At 46.1% G+C, this 12,066-nt stretch overlaps 1 protein-coding gene across 1 annotated transcript in view; it reads right to left on the minus strand.

Moving 5' to 3' along the window:
- The window catches only part of CAPRIN1 (cell cycle associated protein 1), a 57,351-nt gene that overhangs the window by 8,928 nt on the left and 36,357 nt on the right, over window positions 1-12,066 (minus strand). The window contains exons 13-16 of the mRNA XM_019519410.1: window positions 11,627-11,737; window positions 10,937-11,086; window positions 9,215-9,365; window positions 468-662 (exon numbers count right to left, since the gene is read on the minus strand). Coding sequence (XP_019374955.1) covers window positions 468-662; window positions 9,215-9,365; window positions 10,937-11,086; window positions 11,627-11,737 — 607 coding nt within the window. The remainder of the gene's footprint in view (window positions 1-467; window positions 663-9,214; window positions 9,366-10,936; window positions 11,087-11,626; window positions 11,738-12,066) is intronic.

Consider the following 12,066-nt stretch of genomic DNA (forward strand, 5'->3'; position numbering starts at 1 on the left):
CACAAAAAAAAAAAAAAAAAAAAAAAAAAAAAAAATCAAAGAGCTAATCTTCTAGGGTTCATATTGAAAGCTGCGGTGCTGAGTAGGTCTACTATTACTTTTTGTGCACTTGTAATTCCTCAGGGAAAAACTCTGAACTTCCTACATTTGTAAAATGCCCAGCCCTTTTGGGTTATTACTGAAATACTTAACACTTCATTTGGTATTTTACAAATGTATTATCATGACCAGGAAATGACAGAAGTAGGTATCTTGCAAGGTATTATCATTTTAATCAGGTCTGTACAACTTCCAACTGGCTGGGGGCTGCAAGACCGCCAGGCCCACACTGCATGCAAACCAGGCAAGTGCTGCATGGGCCTAATCTATTAAAAGATATAGGATTTTGGTGCTAAAGATCCTTAGTATCCTGTACTACTGGCAGGGGGACAATGATGGAGTCTCAAAAAACGTACTTATTTATTTACCTCGAAACCCATTGGCCGGTCCTCTGTATCCATTCATTAAGCCTCTAGCACCACGTGATCCACCACGAGACACTCCCCGGCTGTTATAATAAGGCTGATTGTTACGTGGGAATCCAGTATTCTGTTGTGGAGGCTGCTGGTGATTACCTGCCACTTGATGAGACTGGTCTGGGGAACTGTGGTAGGTGCCAACCACTATAAAGAAACGAAAATGGAAGCATCAACAAGAACATGTTCCCCAAAGACTCAAAAGAATACCAATCTAATGCAACGTACACTACTTCAAGTACTATCAAGTAGTGTTTGCTGCTTATCTATCTAGAGCAAAGGTGGGCAATTATTTCAGGTGGAAGGCCGCTTAACAAGGTTTGGTGAGTTTTCAAGGGCTGCATGGGTAGTCCTGCCCCCTGGTCGCCATCTTGGGATCAAAAGTCCTGCCCCTAACCCCTAACCTTTGCCACCAGAAGTCCCTCTCCTTGCCCTCCAGAAATACTCCTTTTAGCAGAGTGTGGTTCCCATCTTAGAACCAGAAAAAAGCCAAATCATACACTAAAGCTCAAAACACCTACCAGAAAGTATTTTAATTTTATTACAAAAAATAGTTTTGTCATGATTTGTATTCAGGTACTGTATATAGAGACTATTGCATAGCGACTCAAACATAAATTTTTAGTCTTGTACGTTGTGTGTGGGGGCATGTGTGTGTATGGTGAAAGGTACAGGGGGTTTGTGAGGGGGTATGGCTATGTGGAGGGGCAATAAGGTTATGTTCGTGGTACATGTATATGTGGGGTTGTGTGGACGTATAGTGTGGGTGTGTGGGGTGCAAGTACTGTTCTGCATTTTCAGGTTTTATTTAAAAAAATTCCAGGAATTTTTCAGGGTTCATCTTCCAAACATAAAAACGGGGTTGAAATCTGGATAAAAGGAAGAAAAGGGAAAAATAAATTTATATCGGGGAAAATAAAAATACGTTTCTGTGGCAGGGAGGGACTAAGGCTGGAACTAGGGAAGGGGTAGGGGTGTGGCACAGCCCATCAGCCGTTCCTGGGGCTGTGGCAGGAATCAAAGCAGGGGGAAGTGTCAGTGGGTGCAGGGCAGGGGGAGCATGGCTCTTGCTGTTACACACACACTGGGAGGACTGCACCAGGCTCTTCCTGGGGGGCGCATGGCCCTGGATCCGTGTGCAGGATGAGAGCAGGCTGCCACTGCAGGCTGGGGCCCACAGTGGCACTAAGTTCTTCCTGGCACATGGCACTGGACCCCACCACCTTCTTCCCTGGATGCGTTCATACCCCTCTCCGCTGCTGCAGCACTTGCTGCCAGGCTGCCCTGGTGTCTGGGGGGAGGAGGGAGTGGTGCGCAGCCGGATGTGGGGGTGGGAACCCAACCCTGGCACCAGCACGTCACCCCACCCGGGGTCAGAGCTGGGAGCCCTGTGGACCTGTGCAGAGCAGCTGGGTGCAGTGCCCACCACAGGGAGTGAGGCTGGGCTCTCCAACCTGCTCCCCCAGCAGGGCTTGCAGCTCCCAGCACCTGGGGCAGGGCCGCAGCCAGAGCTGCCAGGGTGCAGCTGGGACCTGTCCACCCTGGGAGCCATTCCTGCAGCCCCTCCCACGGTCACACAGCTGGGAACCCGGCATCCCCAGGCAGCGGCTCCAGCTACCCTCCCCTGGCAGCCACATGGCCACCACCACTTCTCCCTCCCCTGTCAGAAACCTGTGCCTCAGGTAACCGGCACTTTTACTTTACCGCACCCCCACATTCCCCACATGCTGGTTGACAGGGATTTTACTTTACCTGGTAAAATATTATTGAGTCAACTGAAAAATGGGTGTAAATCAGTAAAACCCAAATAATTTGAAAAAAAAAATCAGGCAATTCACTGGTGAAATTTGGTAAAAACCGAAAATGCAGAACACTAGGTGTAAGGGAAGATGGGAAAACCCCCACCTCCCCAGTCTCGTCCCCACACGGCACAGCAGCAACAGGCAATGAGTGCTCGGGGTGCTGGCTCTGGTCAGTGCTGCACATCACAGTGACAATCACCTCTATTGCTGGTGCTCCCCGCCGTGCAGCCCCCACACTTGTGTGGCACCAGAAGGAAGCCCCACGTGCTGTACCCCACTGCCTTCCCCATGCCCTGCTGCATACGTCGTACAACTCCGCGGAGAAGGCAGTGGGCTACTGCACATGGTGCTTCCCTCCGGTGCCATACAAGTGTTGGGGTTGAAATTTTTTTCTCTGGAAAATTTTCCAATGCCATAAATAGCACGTGATCTGATTTAGCATGTTTATTTGGCTTATATTTAGTAAACAACTCTAAAAAAGTACCCCATGTTAATTTTATGTCCCAATAGTCAGAAGTATTGGAACTGAAATATCTGATTACGAAAAAATTAGATACAGCATACTTAATGTGGTTTAAATGTTATACTCAAACAAATGCAAAGTTTTATGTGGAAATAAATTATTTTTATTGGAAAACTTGTAAAAATGTAAAGACAATACACAATAGCATGTACTTCCCTTACATTGCTTGTTTAAATTTAAGAAAAAAAATGAAGGCACTGAAAACTGTTGACACACTAATTTTAGCACATCCAAAGAAGTGTGCAATCATATGCTGTGGTTGTCCCCTCATCTACTTCAATGGAGTTTAACTCTCTTCCACCGAGGTCATTGCAGCGCCTCCAGTTCCACTGTCACTATCCTTAGAATCACCTTCACTACTTATTAGTTCCATTTCAGAATCAGATTGAGGCAAATCTGATTCAGAACTACCTGAACCACATTCTCTTTCACTAAAGGATGGTTTTAGCAATGAGTCTATGGGCAAGGACAACTTATTGTCACACTGCATCTTCTGTATTAATTGTGCTTCGCACTGTTTCTCCAGAAGCAAGAGATTTTGAGAAATAAAAACAAGCTCAGTGGTGCATTCCTTTGTTAGTCTAGTCCCCTTTTCTATCTTGATTGAGCTGAAAGCCTTCCAGTTCCATTCACAAGTTGTGTTAGTGGAATGCTTAGGATCCATAGAGCAATTCTGGACAACAGTTGGGTGTTACAGTATCCCTTCCACCATGTGAGAGGAGACATTCTCTGCTGCCTGCCAGGCGACGTCTTTTCTCCATTTGGGCAGTACTCGGTAATGTCTGTCATCACGGCTATGTTGTCCATGTTGGGGACCTTCTTAACTACTTCCATAATTGTATCAAGAGCAATAGATAATTAATCTTCTGATAAATGTTGTTCTCTGTAGTGAAGATCCAAAATGTTTGCTGCCAGATGAACTGGATGAGAGCAAAACTCAGATCTCTTAGTAAACATCTGTTTTACTACTTTTTTGGATAGGGATGAGGAAGGCAAAAGCTTAATTAGATTTTCGTTCAGTTGTCTGAATATCTCTGAAATATTTGAAAGCTTAGTGCATCTCCTTCAAGTTTCTTGATAGCCACTGAAACTGGTGGTAGGAAATTGAATGTTCCTTGAATTTGAACCCAGAACACAGCTGTGGAGAATATGCTTCCGAATGTTCACAGGAATAATCTGGGATACTGTGTCATCTATTGAAGCACACTGCAAACAGTTCTTTGTGCACGGCAAACTATGTAAACACTTTGTAGCTGAGCCCCACCTAGTTTCTCCTGGCAATAAAAGTGCACTTTCCTTCGCCTGCTTCTCTTTCTGTAATTTCTTCCAAGTCTGATTAGCAACATGATGATTACTGAATACCTTCACAATCACTTTGCAGTTTGCCAATATTGTCTTCATTGTATTCACACTTACCATGTCCTTTGCCAAAAGATTCAACCCATGAGCAAGACAGCCAAATACTATTAAATGAGGATACTATGCCTTTAATATTTGCCATGCAGTTTTCAGTTTCAAGGGCTTGTACCCTGGAGGGACCTGCACTTTCAGTATCTTCACTCAGTAATTTGGCTATTTATTCACCTGTATGACGAGAAGATTTGGTAACAATTCCTTTCAGGAATATTGGTTCAGGTGTTGCTAACAATGTTCAATAAAAGATAGCCTTGTATATCAGTCCATCAATCTGACATCGGAGTCAGTGACTGTGCTTGACCAATCCTTTGAATAGCCATTCTTTGAACTCTTTCATACTCTCCAAGAGACAATGGGATAACTGTAACTTATACGATGGGCAAATTACTTTGTAATGTTCCTTCCAGTATTGATTTTCAGTTATGGAGATTTACCACTTGCAAATATAGCTCGAGCTCATGTCTCATCTGCTTTTTCCTGATCTTCTTTTGACATTTTGTCCACAAAGCTTGATAAAAAGCTTGAGTGTCTTGAACAGCTACTCATGGCGGATCGCATATCTGGTGACAGCACTCTTCAAAGCAAGGACCCTGCTTCTTCCCCCAGACATGGAAGCTCAACATTTTCATTTTCCATTTTTTGCAGATCTATTTCACTCAAGCTACCAAGTTCCTGCAACAAAAGGGGGAAATGATTTTTATTTTAGCCTATTCTAGTCTGGTCTCATCCATCAGAAGGAGAAGTGGCAGGGAGCTTGCCCCCACCCCCTGCCAGAAAAAACACTCTGCTGCTCAACTTGCTGTTCAGTTGCCTTGGAACTGCAGAACTAAAGGAAAGTATATTACTCTGGCCGAGGCCAAACTAAGCTCATTCTGCTGGGTTGAAATAGTTAACTACTTATCTATTATATATATTTTTTTAAAGTATTGTTAAACCTAAGGCACTTTGGGTGCTTAGTACAAACAGAAAAGCAGGATACAAATATTTTAAATGGATAACTAACTAACTAACAGTCCAGAGTTTCATTAACAACTTTTAAAATTATAATGTTTTAAAACAATATAGATGGTAGTCTAGAATATGCTAGTCTGCGTGTTGTTTAACATATTCATTTGTTTACTTACATAGTATTCCTGAAGTAGACTTTTCTCAGACGATGTTATTCCACCACTTGGTTGTATTAGCTTTCTCTTGGCTTGTACTCTTTCAGGACAGTTTCTAAATACTATTAAATGCATCTTCATTCTTGTTGCGTTGTTAGCATACTCCTGCCCCCAATATTTACATTTACCATCTTTCTTTGTTCCTTCAGTGGCTTGAACTTCACTATAATGATGCCACACACTAATTTTTTCTGATTAGGCATTATTATGACTACTTGAAACCAAAAGCACTAAAAAAAATAACAGATATTATGCAAACACTTCCAATTTCCCCAACTCAAGAAAAGAAATGAGACACTGCTGTGTGCATTTGCTGAATTGAACGTGAAACAAAAATCACAGTTTTAGTTTTGGTTATGCTTTCACTTGCAGTTTGAGATTTAATAAGAATTTTAGCTTTGGTTTTGATTTGACCTGCACAGCCAATTGGGTGAATTTGTAACTTGATTTTTGGTTTGGTGAATGTATTTACCCTCCTGTTTACAAATGAATAAAACAGGTATGTACTCTCTCCCACACTTCCTAGGGAGAATCACCTGAAAAACATGATTTTCCTGAAAATTTTCTACCCCACATCTCTGCTCTGGTGCCACGCAAGCACAGGGGCTGCACATGCATGGCGGTAAGAGAGGCAGCCCAGCTGGACTGTACCCCTCAACCCTATGGGCAGCACTGACTGGAGTGCCTGCTGCTGCTACCAGCCAGAACTGTGCGCAATGGGGGGGGGGTGTGGGGGGTCCCCACACCCCTACACCCTGCCCACCAGAGCTCTGTGCTGCTGTAGCCCACTGGCCTCCACCTGGGGTACAGGCTGTGTGCTGCCGCCAGCCCCAGCCCCACACTCCTGCCTAGCTGCAGCTCCCCCTCCACCCCCACCGCTTTCCTACCTGGGGCCAAGAGCAAGCAGGCCCCCTGATGCCTGCCTGCAGGGGATGGAACTGCATCAACTAAACACTGAGCCTATCCCTATTCATGTCTCCATCTCCTGCAAGCGGCGCGTCCCCACCTGAGTCCAGCCCTGTCCCAAGAGCAGTGCTGAGCCTGGTGCTGCTTGCAGCGGATGGAGACGGGGCTGGGCTCAGCTGGCACGGCTGCAACCTCTGCGAGAGGCATTGCCTGGGCTACATCCAGTGCCACTCACAGGGGACGGGGCCACATCAGCTGAGCGCCAAATCCGTCCCCATCCCCTGCAAGCCAGGTGTGAGTGGCACCTGGCTTGCAGGGGATGGAGCGGGAACAGAGGCCTGAGCTCCTTCCCCCACCTGCCTCGGGCCAGGGCTGGGGCCTGGGCTGCTCCCCCCCATGTTACTTCAGACCAGAACCAGGACTGCTCCCTGCCTCCCGCTACTGCTTTGTGCCAGGGCCCGCGACCATTGCAGCATTCGTGGTAGCAGTGTGGCACAGCTGCTAGTAACCCCCTTTCCTGCTCCCCTACCTCCCCTGTCCCCTGCCACCTCCCATCCCTCCCAGCTGTTGTGGGGCGCCAGCCCGATTCCAAGGAGCAGACCGGGGGGAGCAAAGCCAGCATGCTCCGGTCCCTGTCATCCCCCTCTGCCTGCAAGGAGCAGGGGAGGAGGGTGAGGCCAGCCCTGCTGGCCTTGACCCCCTCCCCTCTGGCCCCCCAGTCATGGCAGCGCACCACTGTCTGTCCAGTGCACTCTGACTGGCTGTCTCGAGGGCGAATCAAGCTTAGGCTTTTATAATATTAGAATGTATGCATTTACAGAATCTAATTATCGGAGGGGGGTCGTATATTTGAATAAATACAGTATCTGAATGCATGTTAGCAGCCTATGTTAGGCCCTTAGCAGACATTAATTTAACGGTGCAATAGGACCTGTTCCCTGACCCTAATAAACGTGCTTCCTGCCACATATGCATGGCAGGATGCATGATTCTGTAATCAGGGATCAGATCCAAATCATGTCACTACTACTTGCCAGTGCAGGGAGAACCCAGGATTATGATTGTAAGCTCCCCCTGCACTGGCATGTTAAAAGTCATGTGCCTCATAAGCCAGTTCAGTCCTGGGACTGGGACATACAATCATCTGATTGGGAGGTTGTTCCTAACCAAGGTACTGTCATCTTGGCAACCAAGACGACAGGAGAAGGACCCAGCCAGCCAGCAGGCCTCCTCAGCCAGGCACCATCCTGAGATACTGCCAAAGGGCAACACTAAGCACTGCCCATCTCTTTAACATTATCCTTCAGTGGCAATTTGAGGAGGGAAAGGAGGCTCTTTTACTTCTTTTAAGGGTTTTTTTTTTTATTTAATGTTGTGGGGAGGGAAAGGCAGTAGGTATGTTTTCACTGGGGGGGGGCGGTGAGGAGGTAGCCATAGCCCCTCTGTAGGAAAGGGGGGTGTCAGGCTTTGCACAGTGAGGGGCTTTGGCATTAGGAGCTCTCCCCATGCTGCCAAGCAGAGAAGCAGCAGCCACAGGAGCAATCCACAAAGAAACGGTGGTGACTGGATCCTAATGTTTGCCTTCCTCTGACCCAAACTGGGTCATTTTAGTCCACAACCCAAAAGGTTGTTACACTTGGTCATTAGCATGTAATAAGTTACTTATTGGAGTCTGGTACCTTCTGTTGCTGAATAAAGACAGTAGAGGGACCAGCTTACAGCACAGTCGCATGAATTCTTGATTAGACAGCTTAACAGTACACTGGACTTGTGTCCCATCACATACTTTTCTACACATCCTTCTCATCAGGCCTTTTCAGCCATGTCCCAACTTCAAACAAACCTCCTCCCACTAATAAGGCAGAGGCATGGACCTAGAATTTGTATTTACTGGTTTGTATGGATTTAAGCCTGCATTATCACCAGGATGCCCTCAGATCTCAGGTCATTTGGGCAGAAAAGAAAGCTTATTAATGTACACAGGAAAATAAAGTGTGGATCAAAAATCTCCTTCACATCCAATTCTCCCTTCTTTTTCCACACAACATAATCCTATGCACTTCCTTTCCCCACATCCAACCACCTCAAAAAGCTAGCTCTTCCCATAAATCAATGTCAACCTAAGCCCTTCTCCTTATTTGCATGGGTATTTTGTTTCTTTGAGTGCCTTGTAAAGTATATGCTGTATACAAACTGTTTTCCTTGAAACAGGACCATCTACAGTTTAGATTTCTGCTAAATGTACTTTTCATAATAAATGCCTAAAGCATGCGTGTAAGTAATGACCTTTCTGATGCATGAACGTTTTGCATCAGTTTAAACTAGCTTAACCTTTTCAACTCAGAACTGCTTCAATAGTGTTTCCCCAAAAGGAACCTGCATGTCATTTACTGGCTGGGCTAAGTACTGAATAACAGATCAGTAAGGAAATAATCAGATCATGATGCAGACTCACAATGTGCACACAAAATTTTCACAGAATCTATGAAGCCTGCCTTCCTTTTTGGGGGAAAGGGAGACCTATTTCTTGAAGAATATCTAACATTTGGATAAAGTAAATCCCTCTCTTTCCAGGAGGATATACCAAAATACAGAACAATTCAAGGAAACACATGAATTTTAAAGCACCTGCGTATTACCAACAATAAATATAATAGAACTAGCATTTCAGTACATTTGCTGCAAAGTTTTAAGGGCACAGCATACATTGAGAGAAGTGCACATATTCTTAAAATGCTTTCCGATTCTACCCAAGAAGTCGCTAAGAGTCATAGACACAAACACTTTTCAGTTTAGAGCCTGAAGACCCTTAGTAGGTATTTGATACATTATAATCTCCCACTTAACGCTTTACTTTTTGTCTAACAGCTTTATCTAAAGTAAGTTTACCTGTCTGGAGCTGTTCTTGCTGTAGCTCTGATTGTTCTACTTGGTGAGGCTGATTGGAGAAACTCTGGTTGTAACTGGCCTGGTACTGATTTTGTTGTTTAAGGGTTTCTGGCTCATTGACAGGAGGAACAGGTGCATTCATATTGAACACCTATAGCGTTAAAAGGAAAAAAAAAAAAAAAAATCAAAACAACAAACCGAAAAGAAAAAATAGCTGGCTGGTCCAATTCTGCCTTTTTAAAAAACCCCCACAATTCTTACTTACCATGTGCATGTAATAAAAGACCAGGTACACTAAGGACTCTTTTGCAAATGTATTTTGGGCAAATTCACCTATATGTGACAACCTTATTTATGCCAGAAATTTGCATTGTGCGACAAAAATCCAATCTTATGCAAAGTCAGCTGGCAATGAGCTCCCTGCAGGCTGGCAGAGTTCCAGCCTGCAGGGAGCTGGGAGCAAGTAGAAGGAAGGCGGTGAGACAGGGGACACCATGTGCACGTACAGTACATGCACGTGGCCCCAAGTAGCCTCGAGGGCAGCTCCAGCAGTTAAGTGGAGGGAAAGAAGGGGATTAAGTCCCCTGCAGGGAGGGAGTGGGGCAGGGATGGGAATGTTGCCCAGCCAGGGGGTACTTGGGCAGAGCCTCCAGTGGCTCATCAGGGGAGGACCAGCTTCCCGCTGCACACTTCCAAGGGAAAGGGGTGGATGCATGGGCACCGTAGGCCCTGGCCCCAAACCTGGGCCTGGCTTGGCTCCTCTCCCTCCCTGGTCCCAGCACCCTGCACCCCAGTGCCCTGGCCATGTGCCTCCCGTGGCACAGGACTGTGCCACTCAAACAGCAGCAGGCACAGGAGGCATGCCTCCAGGGCAGCACAGGACAAGGAGGTACCCATTCCCTGCTGCACTGCTCCAGGTGCCTCTCTAGCCCTGTGGGCATGACCTGGCACAACTGGAAACAGCAGGATTGCATGGAGAGGCTATAAGCTCCCTGCTGCACTGGGTCATGCTCGCTGGGCTGTGGAGGTTCAGGGGCAGGGAACAGCGGGGCTGGGTGGAGAAGGTGCTCGTCCCATGCTACAAGCAGCAGCTTGCGCAGCAGGCACATTGCCAAGTCAGCGTGAAATGAGCATCTTCTCCATGTGGCCCTTCTGTTCCCTGCCCTGGGTGCCTCTACAGCCCAGCGGGCATGACCTGGTGCGCAGCAGGGAGCTTGTAGCTTCTCTGTGCAGCTCCACTGTTGCCAGCCACACTGAGTCGTCCTTGCTGGGCTGGAGAGGCATGCAGGGAAAGGAAGCAGGGCACAGCCAGGAGTGGCAAGCACCTGGCATTCCCTGCCACCCTGCTTCCCTCCCCTTGGTGCCTCTCAAGCCCGCCCCGTACTGCCCTGGCGGCGCACCCCCTGCATGTGCTGCTGCTTGCAGCGTAGAGCTTGCAGCCTCTCTGCGCAGCACGTATTGTATTGCATGATTACTGTTTGAATTTGTCATGGGTTGGGGGTGGGGCAGACAGTAGAGTGAGGCTGGTATGTATCCCTATTAATTACATGTAATAATGGATTCCCTTTATGTGAGGTTTTTTTGGAATACAACCCTCATATAAGAAAGACCCAGTGTACCAAGTATGATGAAGCAATTACATAACCAATTCCAGTCATAACGGCAACCAAAAGATGTTTTAACCAAGAGCAAATGGATTCAGTATTAAGTTTTGGTACTTACTGTTTGCATGGATTGGAATGGAGCTGCATTAACATTAATTCCACTGCTATGCAAAGGTTTGCTAGACCCAGTCTGGAATACTTGAGGCTGGGATACAGTGGGAAGTGATGAAGATGCTGGTGTCTGGTCTGTACTTAAAGACATTGAAGCCTATCAATGGAAATAAAGTGCATCTTAGCAACTCTTGACTACTATAGATACAAAGCATTTGATAATGTCACATTACCCTGGTACAAATTATAGGTGGGGTCTGAAAAATGCTTGAACTGATAAACAGATGACTCCTACTTTAACTGAGCTATTACCAATATCTATAACACACAAGGACAAAAGAGGCTGAACAAAATTAAAAGCAAGCTCATCTGACATGCACTAGACAAGGTCAATAACATGTTCTTCCTTCTTCAAAGCATACATGTTCATGAGCTAGATTCATTTTTCCACAAGGTGGTAGACTGACAACAATTACTATCCTTCAGCTAACAGATAACCCAGTTTAATATCAATACCTGACCAAAAATGACTGAAGCCATAAACAGGGTCAAATGAAGAGCCCCTGTCATTTGATACCTAAATTAGTATTTTAAAATTATGAAACTGTCTTCGAAAGGGATAAACACTAGCCTTTTCCAGACCTCAAGACTGAGCTAGTTCAGGGTTTCCAAAGCAAGATGAAATCATGCAACTTGCCTGAAGCTGGTCAATTGATTCTTTCTGTGGCCGCTGCTCTGTTGTATGAGAAGGCTGATACATGGGCTGGGATGCTGTGTAGCCCTCACTTGTTGAAGACACCAAAGGGACCTACCAGAAAAAAAAAGAAAGAAAAAATATAGCGTAAATTCCTTCAAGTTTCACTAAATGCACACAACCAGGCAGAATTTGGACTTGTTTCATAGTAGCTAGGGTCAGGAGGGACCTGAACAGATCATCTAGCCTGACCCCCTGCCACAGGCAGGAATGAATGCCGGGTTCGTAAGATCCGACAGGTGATCATCCAACCTCCTCTTTAATTTGCCCAAGGTAGGGGTGAGGACCACTTCCCTGGAAGCTGGTTCGAGACTTTGGCCACCCTAACTAAAAAACTGCCTTCTGATCTCTAACCTAAACCTACTTTCCATCAGCTTATTACC

Source organism: Gavialis gangeticus, unplaced genomic scaffold (genome assembly GCF_001723915.1).
Source record: "Gavialis gangeticus isolate Ggan-Ray unplaced genomic scaffold, GavGan_comp1, whole genome shotgun sequence".
NCBI classification, from domain to species: domain Eukaryota; kingdom Metazoa; phylum Chordata; order Crocodylia; family Gavialidae; genus Gavialis; species Gavialis gangeticus.